This window comes from Thunnus albacares, chromosome 19 (genome assembly GCF_914725855.1).
Source record: "Thunnus albacares chromosome 19, fThuAlb1.1, whole genome shotgun sequence".
NCBI lineage: Eukaryota > Metazoa > Chordata > Actinopteri > Scombriformes > Scombridae > Thunnus > Thunnus albacares.
The window spans coordinates 29,164,768-29,183,118 of NC_058124.1; the positions used below are offsets into that span (position 1 = coordinate 29,164,768).

At 39.7% G+C, this 18,351-nt stretch overlaps 2 protein-coding genes across 3 annotated transcripts in view; both read left to right on the forward strand.

Annotated features, from left to right (window-relative positions):
• The first annotated feature begins 1,385 nt into the window (after positions 1-1,385).
• Positions 1,386-18,351, forward strand: part of LOC122970013 (zinc finger protein 160-like) — a 69,543-nt gene continuing 52,577 nt past the window's right edge. Inside the window, exons 1-2 of one of the 2 annotated variants that reach the window (XM_044336092.1) lie at positions 1,386-1,881; positions 3,020-5,153. In XM_044336092.1, coding sequence (XP_044192027.1) covers positions 1,689-1,881; positions 3,020-4,500 — 1,674 coding nt within the window. In that variant the 5' untranslated portion in view covers positions 1,386-1,688 and the 3' untranslated portion in view covers positions 4,501-5,153. Of the gene's footprint in view, positions 1,882-3,019 lie in introns of those variants that run through there. The other variant, XM_044336093.1, reaches the window with a different exon arrangement.
• Positions 8,124-13,554, forward strand: LOC122970042 (gastrula zinc finger protein XlCGF57.1-like). The gene is made up of 2 exons (XM_044336137.1): positions 8,124-8,411; positions 11,584-13,554. The coding sequence occupies exons 1-2, from the start codon at positions 8,348-8,350 to the stop codon at positions 12,906-12,908; spliced, it is 1,389 nt and encodes a 462-aa protein (XP_044192072.1). The 5' UTR covers positions 8,124-8,347; the 3' UTR covers positions 12,909-13,554.

Consider the following 18,351-nt stretch of genomic DNA (forward strand, 5'->3'; position numbering starts at 1 on the left):
CTTCATTGTTAAATAACCAGCTTCACCGGGATAGGATTACTCCAGTGTTCATCATTCGAGATGTTTTTACCCGCAGAGGTCTCCTCCTCTCCAGAAACAAACGTACACGCAGATTAAAATTGTTAAAATACTAATTAAAGCTGTTTCACCTAAAAAATCAATATTTCTCTGACGATGTTTGGTGACCACCGGACTTCCTGGAGGGGCTGTTAGCCGAGCTGCTGCTAACGTTTGTCCAGTTTATTTCTCTGATAACTTAAGATCCAGACGTCCAATGACTAAAATCCTTCTTCCGGCTAAAAGATATAGTTAAAAACCACCTAAATTTATCATAAAAATGTGGCTTAAAACTGAATAAAAGTCAATTTATAATATAGTTATATATTATATATATAGTTATAATATAGTATATAGTTTGTGTGGAACAACCACAACGCCGATGTATTATCTTGTATGTGTGTAAGTTACTCTTTGGTAGACGCCATTGTAGCGGACAAACACAGCGCCGCCGTATGCATCTTGTGCGTGTTTACTCTTTGGTAGAGGAGGTATGACGTCATCGACAGGCGACCAAATGAAACGGTCCGTTACTTTGATTAAATTACAGATTTCTCTGGGTTTGAAAATTGTTGGAAACATTTGGGATAATGTAAGTACACAACTCAACAACATATATAACATAGGTCTAGTTGTTTTTAGACTTTTTAATGTGGAATAATTACATATTATACCTTTAAGGTTCAGACATGCATGTTTTCGCTCCACATTATAAAAAAAAGTCAATCAAATCTTTGTCAGTGGTTTAACATTCTGGAAGATGTAGAACACATTATGATGCTCTTGAAATATAATACAGCTTCACCTTATGAGATTCACCAATCATGAAAAAGGTTCTCACCGCCCAGACTCCATTGATGACCATATTCATGCATTCTGGCTCTGCCCATACAATCAATCATTCTGGTCTGAGCTCATGAGTGTCCACCATTCTCGGTCTCAGTGTCCCCCTTTGCCTCTCCATTTGCTAAATGATCTCGCCTCCATCCACATTCCTACACACTTTGAACCTTTCATTTTAACATCCCTAATGAGGCAGGACAGGAATAGAGTTTAAAATCATTACTGAGTTCAGGTCAAGACTTCACTTCAGGGAAATCAGAAGGGGGTGATAGGCTGAATAATGCAGGCAGGGAAATAGGGTGTGATTTTTATTTATTTATCTTTTAAATGGTATTTTCTTAATACTTTATATTTTCTTCATATTTCTATACACCAATCAGTATTCAGTCGATGTAATGTCTTGAATTTACACACATCGATACAGCAGGTGGCGGTTTGCAGCTTTGAAGCTGGTTCGCAATCCGCCAATAAACACAAAGAAGAAGAATTGAAACCCGGAAGTGATTTTCTTTAGCAATATTGCGTCTAGGTAGTGTTGCGTGTTAGCAGAGTCCTGCTCTATTTCTTCTTCAGAAAGTGTCTGAATGAACCATCATGTCTGGATAAACCTGCCTGTGCTGTTCACGATGTTTCACCTCTGATTTATCTCCCGGTAGCCCACAAGGACATTGAAGTTAGCTTAGCATGTTAGCTGTAAATAAACTGATGGAGCTCAGCAGCAGACTGACAGTCTGACGGAGACCAAACTGAGTTTCTGACGGAGAAAAAGTTTCTGTTATCGTGTTAAAATGTCTAAAGTCCAAATGCTGAGAGCGTCGGTGACGCAGCGACTAACTGCGGCTGCTGAAGAGATATTTGTGCTGTTTGAAAGATCGATAGCAGAGTACGAGGAGGAACTTTCTCGATCCAAAGAGGAGAACGAGCGACAACGCAAACTACTGGACGCTGCTTTCAACCCTCAACTTCAGCTACACAGAGCAGGTTTGTTCCCTTTACATCTTATTCTCACTCTGATCACACTCAGTTTAACCTGAGCCGATACTACAGCATGCAGCGGGGTTTGTACTTTTAGGTTTAATATAGTCATTTTATGTTGCACAACTGTAAAGCTGATAAATAGAACTTTACTAGAAGACGTTGAAATGAACATAGTATATTTATGGGAGAGTACACAGTACATTTCAGTGTAATATCAGCTGTTATTAAACTTCAGAGCTCCAACGATTAGTCGATTGACAGGAAATTAATTGGAGACTGTTCTGACAATCGATTCATTCAGTTTTGGTCGTGTTTTTTTTTTTTTTGTTTTTGTTTTTTTTTTACAAAAATGTGAAATGATTCCAGCTCGGGATGCAAATTTTAAGCACTTTCTTTTATTGATAGTCGGCCGTGTTAACAATAGATTTTCGGTTAATCATAAACATTTTATGAAATATGCAGCTTTGTATTATAAAACCATGTTAATCATTGATATAATCTTTGTTCAACGCAAAATCAGAGTAGGCTACATTAGTAATTAGGTCAAAGAACAGATAAAGTAAACATCAAGTCACTTGAATGATAAATAACTTAAAACCACTCTGGTCTGTCGCCGTCTGTTCAACAACTTGTCAGACAAAATCCAAAGTATTAAACACAGCAAAGGGACATAATTAGATCAGACTAGATGTGTTGGACATAATCTAACATTTAATTAACATCAAAATTGCTGCAACTGTCAATGATAAATAACCCATAATGTTATCGCGTAAATGTAAAACAAGTTATACTAATAAAGGTAATTTCATTTTTCCGATAACAATGGTCTTGAGAAGCTGCAGCATTTATTAACTGAAACACTGTAGTCTGCACTGTACATTTAAAGATTGACGGTTCATTGCTAACCTTTTCAACCCTCTCTTACTCAACCACTCACTCACTCGCTATGCATACACATTAGGCACTGCCCTATTCCTTAAAAAGGAGCTATGCTACCAAGAGTTTCCCAGGCAATGACATAGAGGTTATTTGGTGTAACAGTCACCTGCTGCTACAGAGAAGCTCATGGAGTAATGATCCAGAATTATCCAGCTTGGCTTGAACATAAAGTTTTTCCATAATATCTTTGTCTGTATTCCAGAGTGTCCTGCAGACGTCCAGCAGCTGTTGGAGAGTATAGAAGAGGTCCCACCTGAGCAGCAGGAGTGGAGCTCCAGTCTGGACCAGAAGGACCCAGAGCCCCCACACATTAAAGAGGAACAGGAGGAACTCTGGACCAATCAGGACGGAGAGCAGCTTCAAGGGCTGGAGGAGGCTGATATCACTACGTTTACACTCACTCTTGTTCCTGTGATGAGTAAAGATGGTGAAGAGAAACCTCAGTCCTCACAGCTTCATCAAAGACAAACTGAACAGATGAAAACAGAAGCTGATGGAGAGGACTGTGGAGGATCAGAACCTGCCAGGAACTCGCATCCAGATAGACATTTACAACCTGACACTGATGACAAGACTTCAGACTCTTCTGAGACTGACGTCAGCGATGATGATTGGGCAGAGAGCAGGAAACCTCGATCACGATTAAACTCTGAATGTGGTCAAAGACGTGTCCGCAAGCCACATCTGAACGCACAAATGAGAATGCACACGGGAGAGAAACCATTTAGCTGCTCCTTTTGTGGCAAAAGATTTTCTGAAAAGGGAAACTTAATTAGTCACACGAGACTTCACACGGGAGAAAAACCGTTCAGTTGCACAGTTTGTAAAAAAACGTTCAGATATAGCAGAGATGTTAGCAGACACATGAGAATCCACACAGGAAAGAAAACAACCAGCAGTAACGTCAGAGACATGACTGACAATAACATTCATACAGGATCAGAACCAGCCAGCAACATGGATCCAGATAGTCATTTAAAACCAGTTACTTATGATAAAGCTTTAGAAGCTGAGGCTGATAACAGTGATGACTGGAAGGAGATCAGTGAACCTCAGGCAGGTGTAAACTCTCTGGAAAATGACGATGAAAGTGATGTGCAATGTAATACTGACAAGGAGTCATTTAGCTGCTCTGAATGTGGGAGAACATTTTGCCGCAGGGACCATCTGACGAGCCACATGAGAACGCACACGGGGGAGAAACCGTTCGGTTGCAGCATGGCGCTCAGACGGAAATTTGATGTCAAATTCAAAGAGAGAGTTTTGCAGTATGCGGAGGAACATTCAGGAGAGAAAGCTGCAAGGCACTTTGACATCGACTCTAAAAGAATCAGGTACTGGAAAAAGCAGAAGAACGAGCTGCTGTTAGCCGACAAGAGGAGAGCACGGCTAGCTGGAGGCGGGAGGAAGAAAGTTAGCTTGGAGCTAGAGAGAAGGCTTTCAGAATGGATTTACACAATGCAGGCCAAACATAACCGAGTATCAAGAAAAATGATCAAAAATAAAGCGTTGGAGATCTACCCTTCAGTGAGTGATGGAGGCAAGATGTTTGTGGCTAGTAGGGGTTGGCTACAAAGGTTTCTACAGCGACACAACCTCTCACTTCAAAGTTGCACCACCTCACTGCCAAGGCCACCAAACTCGAGCCTTATATCGTCTTCAAAGGAGATGTTCATGAAGTGAAGGCAATGCAGCAGCAGATCTGCAGCTCAGTGATCACCACATCTGTGAACGGCTGGATGAAAATGTTACTCTCACTGCAGATTGACTACAGTCCTTCATCCTGCAGCTCTTGGTGTGGGACTCCGCAGGATACCGCTGCTGCATCAGTGCCGCCACCAAAGTTGAACTGAAATGCAGCTACAACATCACAACAGCCGTGATCCCAGGAGGCTGAACTAAATATATCCAAGCCCCCCGATACGACTGCCTGTTTAGTCTTTTTGAGCTCCTCGTCATCTGTGACAGTGGTGTTTGGCAGCTTGACATATTCTGTTTCTGCAGCAGAGACATCAGAAGACGCTTTTTTTCAATCGTTATGAATTTATTTCCTCAGTGGCAGAAAAACATGTTACACAAGCCTTCAGAGAAACTCCTGCAGGTTAAACTGGACTAATGAGACACTTTTAGGGCAAACTGACTCTAACACACTCACTATAAACAGACTCACTAGCCTAGCAACATTACAGCTGTAAACAACCCATAATGCAACATTCCATGTAGGAGTCAGTTTTACACCAGTACTTATCCATTCAAAAAGATTGATCTGATGTTGTGAACCTATAATTGTCTAGACCCTAAATATAAAATGATCCCACTTTTTCAGATGTATTTTCTTATATTTGGACCAATACGCTCTATAGCCTCTGTCTTTATGTCTTATTTCTCTAAATGTCTTAGCACGGCAATCGGCACATCTTTCTTTATGTCAAGCCTGAGTGTGAAGTGATTGGGTTACCGTGGTAACAGCAGCAGCTCTAACTGGGTGGTCGTCACTCGGGACAGACTGGACAAGGATATGATCAGAAAGTCTTTCAGACTTTGTGGGGCTGTCTGTGAAAATGAACAGGAGCAACTGTTTAATAATGAACTTGTTCTCAATGGTGATCAGGAGAACAACGATAATGGTGAGGATGGTGATTTTAAGGAGGAAGGTATTTACCACCTGTAATTGCACTGTTATATTTATCAGAGTTGGCTGTGATGATGTTAATATTTAGGCAGTGTCTTACTTTTTGAGTATTTGGGTTTTGCTTACAGTTGAATCTGATCATTATTAGAGATTTGACTGCTGTAAATAGGACTATTGATGTTTATATCCGGAGTATCTCAGATTTGTTTTGATTTTATGTTGTAGCGTATTTCTCCGATATGTGATTGGTGATACTTCACATAAGTTAAATTGATCGCATGTGTAGATTAACATGGTATTGATGATACGTTTTAAAGAATACACTATCAGAAGGCGATTACTGGTACTGCTAGCCAGCTCTTCAAAATGTTGACAGCCTGTAATCTTCTGTTATACACTTTGTCTGAAGAGAATATTTTCAATAAATGTACCCGGTATGTTTTACAGGGTTCAAACTGACACAAACTGTTGTCCTTTAATCCCGTCCAGCTGTTGTTGCATATGGTATGCCTGCAAATGTTTCACAACAAAAGTCAGGAAATTAAGGGATTATGGCAATAGGCTTTTAATATGAAATAGATACAGGAAGTGTTGAGTTTGTAACAGCATAACGCAGTCACAGATTTAAATTTAACAGAGCAAACAGAGGCAGATCACAAAACAAGGAGGCTTTGTACTAAAATATGAGCAAATATACTTGTAGTGACCAGACCTAAACTTTAAGTCACCACTGGCTGCTAATGGTATGATTGTTCCGACGTGCACTCAGTATTGTGCAGACTATTCAATTTAATTGATAAATGCTTTCTTTATTGTCTTGAGACAGTGTCAAACTTTCTTTCTATTAACTTCCTTTATATAAAATAAAATGAGAAACCAAAATAGCCGCTATCCTGAGCACAGTCAAAAAACTTTTTGCCTTTCACTATCAGCGCACCTGTAATGATTGGCATGACCTTTAAATAAATCAGTGCTCAGACGGTCTTGACCATGTTCCCCCTGCTGTTTGGGAGGAGTACCACATCAAATCAAATACCTGGCTCCTACAATACTAATCAAACAGAGGGAATTAGAAATAAAAGCCTTTAGCTAATATAAGCCTGCTACTCTTATAGGCCTGTTTTTTGTTTTTTCAGCCAATGAAAAAATAGCACAGAAAATACCCTTACTGTTTATAACTTCTGATTGGAGGGGCAGTCTCCCACTGTCCACCCCTTCTCATTGTGTTCAGGCACAAACAAAAACAGCTCTGAAGCAAACTGTTCGCTGTACAGTGTGGCCGTATTCACACCAAATCAAGCGTTATGGCACTTCCGGCACGGTTGTGTGGAGGCGTGAGCGTGTTAATTGTGCTTTAAAAGGTGACTTAAAGGTATAATATGTAATTATTCCACATTAAAATGTGTAAAAACAACTAGACCTATGTTATATATGTTGTTGAGTTGTGCACTTACATTACCCCAAATGTTTCCAACAATGTTCAAACCCAGAGAAATCTGTAATTTAATCAAAGTAACGGACTGTTTCATTTGGTCGCATGTCAATGGTGTCATACCTCCTCTACCAGTCTCCTCTACCAGTCTGACTGAAAAATGAAAATTTTTGTTGCAAAACCAATGTTGGTCAAGACATGTCCAAATATAAAGAAGCTTTTCCTGAGTTGCATAAATTGTATGTAACAGCCCTGGTAATTGGTCATGAGTCCAAACCTCTTATCAGTGCACCATGTTATACATGACAGAAAGAGGAATTTGGTGATTTTGGCCCATGAGGAATAAATAACAAATACCTGAGACATGGATGAATTTGTTTGAATTTTGAAGGAAAACAGGAGACTGATGTTATAGATAGATAGATAGATAGATAGATAGATAGATAGATAGATAGATAAAGACATTGATATATCACTGATATGCTGTACATATGGATTTTCAGGTTGGTGTTGGATGTACCTAACAAAGTGAAAGGAGGACCATACTGACGGGGGCACACTGGACACTATTCTATCATTCACTCAGAGGTTTTGATCTATCGGGGCTGTTAGTACAGCTGTTGTGTCTCCAGAAGGATGCCGTCTGGTGTGCAATAGATGGTGCAGTTTAGTTTACCCTACTTAACAAATCTTGCCCTAGTGGATTCACAGGTGTGGTGTCTGTAAAGTCGTGAAACGTGATATGGTTTCAGTAGAGTAAAGGTAAAGGCCTGTAGATACTACAGGTAGACAAAGGAATGCCTCCAGTCCATTTGCATCTATCATTAAATGAAGTTTAATTAGTGGAGCTTGGAACAAATTTCCTTTTGTTTCAGTTTGGTCACTGTCCTGACAAACTGACAAATTTAACTGTTTTTTTCCATCCATATCAAAAACTACCATACGGACACTCATCAAATCTGGACTCATTATTATTATTGTTAAGATTTGACAGCTCCAAGTATACTGGTTTTTGGGGAGGATGGGTAAAAAAAGAGTAGTGAAATCACCCTTTTTTGTTTTCATAAGCAAAATAAAGGTTTCACAAATCTGAAAGTGGGTTTAAACAGCTTGAAGGCTTTTTTTTTTTTTTTGCTACGATGTCTAACACTTTTTCACAAGTGTAAGTGGTAAAAAAAAACGGAGAATCAGCCTGAAATTTTCCCTTAACCCCAAATCAGAAGCTGACTTCAGCGTCGTGTTTCTGCTTTAGTGACCAGACCTCCATTATTCCAATGAGAATTTATTCCTGAATATTATAAAACATCCAACAGGCCGCCGGAGAGGCTTTCATTTTGAAACCTGTCCTCGGAAGTCATATTTTCCGGCTTTAATGATGCGAGCAGTGAACGGAGTGAATCCGCTGCCTGGCTGTAAATAACCGCAGAAAAACAGTAATTATCAGTGTAGTGGTGAGCGGAGGAGAGATGGACCGACACCGTGAAGTGCTGGATGTCCTTTCAAACCCTGAAACGAAGCTGCGAACAGAAGGTTTGTGCGGATTTTATGCTGAAAACACGCTAACGCTGCAGGGAGAGCTAAGCTAACGTTAGCCGCAGCTCGCTCCTGCTGTGAGGTTTTATTTTGTCTTTCTGCATGTTGTGTCTTAGTTTGTAATGTGTTAGCTGTGTGATTCACTGCGGGATCTTTCATTTAGTCATCATGGCAGTAAAACAGATGTAAACTTACAAGCTCACAGTAAAATCTCTAATTGATTGTGAGGCTGCAGGTACAGAAAGTTGCTCTGATGGTTTATAAACTAATAACAGCTTCTCCTGAAATAGCAAAGATGCTCTTAAAAAGGAAAGTAAAACAAATGTGAAGCGTTAATAACTGGACAAAGCTGCAAAAGTGTTTTATTTTTAACGATTTATTCATTAAATTTATTTTATTTTGTTTTACATTATTGAGTTAATCTATTATCAAAATAGTTATAACTACTTTTACAATCGACTTATCGTTTGGAGTCATTTTTTAAAAAAAGAAAATGTCCAAATCCTCTGATTCCAGCTTCTTAAATGTGAATATTTTCTGGGTTTTTTTTAGTCCTCTATGACAGTAAACTGAATATTTTTGGGTTGTGGACAAAACAAGACATTGATTGATTGTCATTTGACACTGATTGACATTTTTCACCATTTTCTGACATTTTATGGGTTAAACAACTAATCAGCTAATCAAGACAAATAATCATTGGATTAATCGATAATATAAATAATCATTAGTTGCAGCTCTACCTTCATCGTTTGAATCATGTCTGTAAATGTTACGATATGGAAAGTGAAATGATCAATAAATAGAAAATTCATCTGCAATTTACTTTAGTAGTAAAGAAATGAAGGAAAAATCACCCAAATTCTGAGTTCCAGTTTGTCAAATGTTAAAATTAGCTGGTTTTCTTTTTTGATATTAAACTGAATTTATTTTGAGATTTTTGACAGTTGGTCAACAACACATTTAAATACTTGCTCATTTAAATTGGTTCATAATTTTACAAACCAAATGATTATCAATTGGATGATTAAGACCATGTCTACACTAAGCCAGCTAAACTGGTAAACGCATCTTCTTCTATCCATTTTATTTTGTTATTTTGTTCCTCCATCCAGACTAAAACAGCGTTTTTCTCAAGCAGCAACCTCTGGGGCTGAAAAATGAAGCCAATGTGGAAGTGTCAAAAACTGCAGTTCCTTGAACGGCCACTTGAGGCTCCAAAAGCGAGTCAATCCCCATAGACCCCCATGTTAAAATGTCCAACTTTACAGCAGAAATAAACATGTTTACAGCCTGGTACAAAAAATGGTTTTGGTCTCTGTAGCTAATTTCCTCTTTCATGACAACTGTAAAGGGGGTGAATTTTTTTATAACTCACCCGTTTAAATTTTATTAAGCCGTAAAGTTCTGCATAATGAAGGACATGGCTGCTTTGAGTGACAGGTCCGCCAGCCGCTAGGTGGCTTGTTTCAGCCATTCGGCCCGCCTCTTTGCCCATTTTTGATTGGCTGGAAGTTAGGCAGCGTCACGCACTGCCAAGATGGCGACGGCCGGAGCGGCTCACTTTGAGCTTCAAAACCGCTCTTCAGAAACCAACAGGTGACGTCACGGTAACTACGTCCATATTTTACTACAGTCTATGGTTTTTCTCCTCTGAAAACGGAGCATTTCCAAAACGTCCTCCAGAGTTTGTAAATGTTTAAACGCTGTGCGTATGGGGGAGCTTTGTAGAAACACTGTCATATCGCTGACAAAACACATGGTGGCAGTAGCACAGCATTTCATCAGAAGAGCAAAAACAAGAAACACAACAACAACAATGGTGGACGGCTTCATGCAAGTGTTGTTGACAGCTTATTTAGAGTTAAACGTAGCTATCTACCACCTTTCTCAACTGAAACTGTTGGAATCTGCTGCAATCTGTTTATATAAAGCAAGGAATCTCTTACTATCTGTCTGTATGTATGTATGTATGTCCTTCACGTATCTGAAGAACTGTTCATCTGATCTACTTCATACCTGGCAGGTGGATTGCTGGGGGAAATGGGGCAGTGCAATGTCAATGTGTGAAGTTTTTTGGATAAGCGGTTCTCGAGAAATATATAAAAATACCCCATGAACAACAATGATTTGCTTCCTCTTCTGCGTGTGGAGTCAACAAGCAGAATTACGGACAGCGCCACTCTGCCATTGCAATCCACATTGTGGTCAGAGGTGGAATTACATCCGTAGTGTTAATGACTTGAAAAAGTTTAAGATGCTTAAGCTCTACTATTGAACTATGTACTGTGAACGAAACTTGGTATGTGCGTTCAAGACTTATTGCTGAATGTCACAGGCACATTCAGAAATATATAAAAATACCTCATAAACAACGTTGCTTCGACTTCTTCTGCATGTGGGGAAATACAGACAGTGCCATCCCACATTGTGGTCAGAGATGGGATTACATCCGTAGTGATAAAACTACCATAGAGAATGAATTGAAAAAGTTTAGAGAGGTAAGCTTTGTATGTATGTTCAAGACATAGTGCAGGATGTCTCAGGCAGGTTTTGAATGGGCACTACAGTTCATCCAATCAACCTCAGCTCAACTCAAAATTGTAGTTTCCAGATATTCTCCATGTGAGGCGTTCAGGGAGCATCGGTATATTGTAGCATCTACCAGTAGCCTGCATTAGAAGTGTTCAGGGGATGGGCACTGTTCTTTCTAGGTATTGAGAAATAGGCCCGTTCCAAACAGGCAGGTTTTGAATAGGCACTGCACTAGTAAACTTAATTTCAGGATTTCATTTCATCTGTCCTCCCCACATATCCAGTAGGAGGAGAATTACCCGTTTTAGCATTTTAATGTGGACGGAGGTATTTGCAGAAACGAGTTGAATCACCTGCTGTAGACGCATGTCGTTTTTGCTTGAAAACGGTGTTTTACAATTTAGCCAGTTTAATGTCAACACAGTCTTATTTTGATAAGGGGAATTCTCATTAATCGGAGCCCTAAACTTAAGGTTAACTTACTTAGCTATTGTTCAGTACTATTCCTAAAGTGCTTCTATTGTTTGAAAACTCCACATGGTACCTTTAACATAAATTATGGTTATCAGGTTTGATGGAACAAAAGTTCATGTGTTTACATTAATAGCTGTCTATCTGTCTGTCTGTGTTTCAGCTTTACCTTTAGATGTGCGAAAAGTGATTGTTGGTGAAGAAGAGCAGCAGGAGAGGAGCTCCAGTCTGGACCAGGAGGACCCAGAACCCCCACACATTAAAGAGGAGCAGGAGGAACTCTGGACCAGTCAGGAAGGAGAGCAGCTTCAAGGGCTACAGGAGGCTGATATCACCAAGTTCACATTCACTCCTGTCCCTGTGAAGACTGAAGATGATGAAGAGAAACCTCAGTCCTCACAGCTTCATCAAAGACAAACTGAACAGATTAAAACAGAAGCTGATGGAGAGGACTGTGGAGGATCAGAACCAGCCAGGAACTCAGATCCAGATAGACATTTACAATCTGATACTGATGGCGAGACTTCAGACTCTTCTGAACCCAACACCGATGACAGTGAGACTGAGACCGAAGACAGTGATGAATGGAAGGAGACCAGTGAACCTCAGTCAGGTTTAAAGTCTCATATGAGTTGTAATGAGTTGAAATCATTCAGCTGCTCCGAGTGTGGTAAAAAGTTTAGCCAAAAGGGACACCTGATCATACACCGGAGAATTCACACAGGGGAGAAACCTTTCAGTTGCTCAGTTTGTGGTAAAAGATTAGTATGCAAGGGGTCTCTTAGGAGACATATGAGAATTCACACAGGAGAGAAACCATTCAGTTGCTCAGTTTGTGGTAAATCTTATACTCAGTCAGGTCTGAAATACCACCTTAAAACTCACACAGGAGAGAAACCCTTTAGTTGCTCAGTTTGTGGTAAAAGATTTGTATGTGAGGGGTCTCTTAGGAGACATAAGAGAATTCACACAGGAGAGAAACCCTTTAGTTGCTCAGTTTGTGGTAAAAGATTTTTATACAAAGGATCTCTTAGGAAACATATGAGAATTCACACAGGAGAGAAACCCTTTAGTTGCTCAGTTTGTGGTAAATCTTTTACTCAGTCAGGACTGAAATACCACCTTAAAACTCACACAGGAGAGAAACCTTTCAGTTGCTCAGTTTGTGGTAAAAGATTTGTATGCAAGGGGTCTCTTAGGAGGCATAAGAGAATTCACACAGGAGAAAACCCATTTAGTTGCTCAGTTTGTGGTAAAAGAGTCAACCAGAAGGTGACTCTGCAGCTACACATGAGAATTCACACAGGAGAGAAGACATTTAGCTGCTCTGAATGTGGTAAACAATTTGGCTTCAAAAGATATCTCCAGGGACACATGAGAATCCACACAGGAGAGAAGCCATTTAGCTGCTCCCATTGTTGTTTTAGATTCAACAAAAAGGGAAATCTGCAGAGACACATGAGAATCCATTCAAGAGAAACCATTTAGCTGCTCCGTTTGCGCTAAAAAGATTTATACAGAAGTTACATCTGTCAAGCTACCTGGCTGTCCACAAAGGGGGGGAAACAGTTTTATTGCAGTGTTTGCTACCAAAGATTCAGGCGGTCTACACAGCTCAAAAGACACAAGCGTGTTGATGAGTCCTCAACAGCTCAACTGAACAGATGGAAACTGAAGCTGACGGAGAGGACTGTGGAGGATCAGAACCTGCCAGGAACTCACCTCCAGATAGACATTTACAACCAGTTAGTGCTGACAAGAGTTTCAGACTTTCCTGAACCTTAGACAATGATGATGATTGGAAGGAGACCAGTGACCCTCATTCAGCTTTAGGCTGCATTCACACCAAATCAGGCGGTGCGGTGAAAACGGCAGTCATCCCATTCATTTGAATGGGGGTAGTACGGCTCAGCTGCAGCCATTTTGGCCGCTGCGGCACCGCACCGGACTGCGACCGGAAAGTTGAGCCAGAGTCAACTTTTGGAGAAACCCAACATCACTGCGGCTGAAGGCTGCAGTGACCAATCACAGGCTGTGGTGACCAATCACAGCGGGAGATCAGACTGACAAGAGTTGTAAACTCTGCCATGAGGGAGGACAAAGACGTCACTAGGCCGAGGGGAGGACATTTCTCTTCACTTGATAACATGAGTAAAGTTAGACTTTGCTGTCGGCTTCCCGACTCATTTTAAAAAAGATGAGAGAAAAAGAGAGAGAGAGAGAGAGCAGCTGTGGTCGAGTGAGCTAGATAGTGAATGAAGAGAGGGAGCGCTGGTAGCGAGAGAGCCAGTGAATCAGATCAATAAAACATTACTTTCTGATTGTTTCACAGTGGTTACATTGTAGAGCACAAATAAACACGCCCACACCCCCACAGCACACCTCCGCTCAACCCTGCAGCTGAACATCGCACCGCCTGATTCAGTCTGAATGCAGCCTTAGACACCTTTTAAGTGATATGGGATTAATACTGGCTTAAAAAACTGTTCTTTTTCTCATGTGTTAATGAACCCATTCAGAGGAGAATCTTTTCAGGTGCTCATGTTCATTTCACGCAAGTGGAAATCTCTTCAAATTCGTTAATGTTCATGGCAATGGTTTGTCCTAGTGTTTTGTTTTGTAATAGAGTGAGTTTCACTGTAATAGTATATAAAGGTGTGTTTTTGGTATTAACAGCAGTAAGTGTTCAAGAAAATTGAAAAATTTAAATGACTATGAACACAAATTGGTTAAGAGTAATGTTAAAGGAAACACAAGTCAAACTGACTGAATGCTTTTGGTAATTGGGCTCAGGAGTGGACTGGCCAAAAAAGTTGAGTTATTAAGGAAAGACTAAATACATATGAGAAACAGAAAGAAATTACAGCTGTTACAAAAATGTGAGTTTATGAATTGTTCAAAAGCAAGAAGTCATAGTACATACATTAAGCATTTTCCAAAAACATTTAGCATAAAGGTTCTCATATCAGGAGTTGATGGTGACAATGATGATTACAGATGTGTGTAATATAGATGCTGTTTTTTAAAGTTTGTGAACTGTTGTATATTATTGGCTAGGCTTGCTGCAGTAGTCCTTGTCACCAGTGTTACACCGATTACATCACTTGCCCACCATCCATACCTTCGTTTTTCTTTTTTTTATAGAAATAAAACCCATTTAGTTCATTTTTGTGTCTCAGCACCCACGTTCATGAAGCATATTATACTTACTAGTATACTTAGTGGGACGACAGACGCTACAATTATAAACTGAAAGTGTCGTCATCGGAGTCATAGCACAGAGTAGCAGAGTGAGACATCTGTCCTCCCTCCTGTTCTCTGCTGTTAACACACGTAGCTGTTAGTGAGCAGCTGCTCTCATGTCTCCCTGGGTGTTGGTGCTTGTTTTTGGCAGAAACTCTCCTGCTCTCTGCCTTCTCAGTCTGCTCTTGGTGTCTCACTCTCTACAGATGGCAGGCAGGTTGTTTCAGTTCCGGTTCTAAGCGGCCGGCGGACATCCTCTGGCTTGTCCCTGCATCTGTGTGTGCTGCAGACCGGCTGTACATGAAGGACAACCAGCTGGCAGCAACCTTAAGCCCACCGTCACTAACTCTTAAGTAAGAGGAAGATCTAAACCAAAATTCTAATGTTTAAGATCCAAGTAAGCACTCTGCAGATATTTAGCATCATCGACAAATATTTCATCTTGTAAAATGTCTGGTGTAACTGGTAACACCACTGTTGTCACAAGTTTATTACCCAGTGGGAAATTTTTTATCACCGTGGCATCCTTAGATTGGCTTTTTCTTCTGTGATTCTTCATGTATGTCAGGAAATAAAGTGTGTGAGTGAGCCTTAATGATCTGATTGTTAATGTACCAGCTGATTTTTGCTCTGTTGGTCTAATTATTACAAATTACATTATTAATAATTTACTGTAGTTAGGGATATTCACTTTTATGTTAATTTATTAATAATTATCGATGAGTTGGAATAATCAGCTTGTTACACAAAAATAGGGTCATGTGACGGAAAACTGGCCATTATGAAAACAAGTCTATGAAAAGGGCTTTGTTGGAACACAGAAACTTTCAGATCTTAAATGAATGTAAAGAAGAACTGATCTAAATAGTGCTACTACGACTGTTAATAGGTGTCAATATGTGTATAAGACTTCTGTAGAAGAAAGTCCTTCACATTGTTTGTTATAGACACAGGCTGGTCACAAGTGTTCTTTTTTATTAGTCCAACTTATACCATGTCACTAAGTCCCAACATTCATTAGACAGACACAGACTTGTCAGTGCAGCAGTGGCTGATTCATTAAACCTTCCACAGCAACTGAGCTCTGTAGTGACTTTTACATGTAATGTGATATTCTTGACAGCAGGTGTCACTAACCGGAAGGTCGGTGGTTCAATTCCTAGCTCCTCCAGTCTGCATGTCAAAGTGTCTTTGGGCAAGATAATGAACCCCAAAATTGCTCCCGATTGCTGCTCCAGCACCCTGCATGGTAGCTTGCCGCCATCAGTGCGTGTGAATCGATGAAAGTAGCTTGTAGTGTGAAAGCGCTTTGAGTGGTCAGAAGATTAGAAAGGCGCTATATAAGTGCAGTCCATTAACCAAATTACAATACAAGACAACACGCAACAGATGTCACCTTACACCACGGAACATTTTTTTCTGAAGTTTTAAATGAAACAGGAGACCTCGCTGCCAATGAAGATTTCATCCAACACAGAGAATGAAACATTTCTCGCTCTCAGCATTCCAGAATACATAAAAGTGTATCCATTAAATTTCTGTCTCTCCTTAAAGAGCCGTAATTATATGATCCTTTCTCAGGGGTGATTCCTAAACTATGGCTTGGTGGAAAGGATCTTGAGGAATTTTGCATTAATTCTCATATCAGAAGTGTTCTTACCTCTATTCAAAGTCAATCATCAGTTGTTCATCGGATGATGAACAGAGTTAGAGCCTTGTGGAAAAGGTGAAAGAATATTAATCATATTATGCAAAAAATATAAGAGGCAGTTATCGTGGTGGAAAAATGGTCATTTTCGTCAGGATTCAAGTTTTCAGTAGAAAAAAACAAAACAATGTTCACTAGAAAGAGAGGTAATGATACACATATAAAGATCTGTGGGCAGAGTAGGGATGTGCAGTATTTGTATTTGCATCTGTATTTGTTGAGACAGCAAAATTATTTGTATTTGTATTTGAATAAAAGTAGATATAGACATAATGATCCTGTTTTTGTTTTTATTAAACTTCTGATTTTAGGATATCAAATTGTTAAAATGTGTTCTTTAATAAAGTATTGTAGCAAAGTAGGATTCCTTCACCAGGTCTCAAACGCTGGTCTCCCAGACTACAGACTACTGCCCTAGTCAGCCAACAGGCTCAGCTCTGCTGGATATACAGACCTGCAGTTATTTATACATGCATGACACAGAGACAGTGATGTAACCTCACTACACTACAAGGCCCTGACCTGCATGCTGTTATTTGACATGTTTCTTTTTCTTGCCAAAAACAAACAATTTTTAAAATATTTTTACATAGTAATAATATTTGTAAAAAAACCCACTATTTGAGCATTTCTGAGTACTGTATTCTGATTCAGCTCCACCCCTAGTTAGTTATTTCTTGTATGGTAGCACTGTGGTCCAGTATAAATAGACATCATTCAGTTTCAATGACAGCGCAAGTTCCTAGTACTGAATTACTTGGTATAGTCATTGGTATACCTATAATAATCTCATGAGGGGTAAGGTTCCTGATGGGTGTGGACCTCTGACATTGGGGCTAAAGGGAACAGCACTGTCAATTTCAACTTTGAGCTTCAAAATCGCTCTTCAGAAACCAACGAGTGACGTCACGGTAACTACGTCCATATTTTTATACAGTCTATAGTAAGAACCTAATAAAAGTAACCTTCCAGTGAACGCGATTTCACATTCATTCAGTCAATCAGCCTGCTAACAATAAATGAATAAATAAATAAATAAAAAATATATACATAATTCATGGGGGTCATTGCCGGGGATAATGCTGAGGCATGACGGGTAGTAGCAAGATTCTTGAAGCTCCATCCTTGGAGAAAGGCCATCAGTGGGAAAAAATCACTGATCGCTGAAGAAGAAAGGATGTTGGACATCAGGGCACGGTGCCTTATATACTGTGGACGCCTCATATATTCAGGTAGGCACGTCTTCAATGACTGGCTATGGTTATGCAAATTTCAGTGGCCGTGTGATTGGAGGACAGTATTATCCATAGAGTCCAGTGGAGGGCGGAGCCTGTGAGAGATAGAACTAACATTTAGAGGGCTTTAACTTTGAAATTCAACATCAGAATGTCCTGATATTGTCTGAGTGACACTCTGAGGTGGTCAACCATCAATCTGAAGTGAAAATGTTTTGTGGAACCAGGAAGTTCCTCAAGGACAGTATGTGCTTAACAGTCAGATTGGTAGAATAGAATAGAATAGAATAGAATAGAATAGAATAGAAATCTACCTCAGCGAACAAACAACCACAGCCAACAACACAGGTTCTAAAAGAATAGGTATAATGAATAAATATGATGTAATTTTGCACCAGAATAAGTGTGAATTATTAAGTTTGACTAATTGTTCACACAATTGAAATGAGAAAGTCTGAAGCTTTCTCTGAAATACAGTTTGCAGGCGGAAGTTATAGTTTTATAATTATCAATTTTATTTATTATTTAATAAGTATTATTTTTTCCTTATGTAGTTATGTTTATTTTTTTATTTTTGCTGACTGAATGACTGAATGAATGAATGAATGAATGAATGTGAAATCAGATTCACCGGAAGGTTGCTTTTATTTTGTAATCAGTTCTTCCATGCGCTTACCGTAATGCCTAGTATATACACTCACCCCAAAACAACGTGGGGGCTAGTTTGATCGTGTTTTTTGAAGTG

Coding starts and splice junctions, on each gene's coding strand:
- LOC122970042 (XM_044336137.1), top strand. CDS start 8,348: ATGGACCGACACCGTGAAGTGCTGGATGTCCTTTCAAACCCTGAAACG. Junction 8,412..11,583: donor AACGAAGCTGCGAACAGAAG/GTTTGTGCGGAT, acceptor TCTGTGTTTCAG/CTTTACCTTTAGATGTGCGA.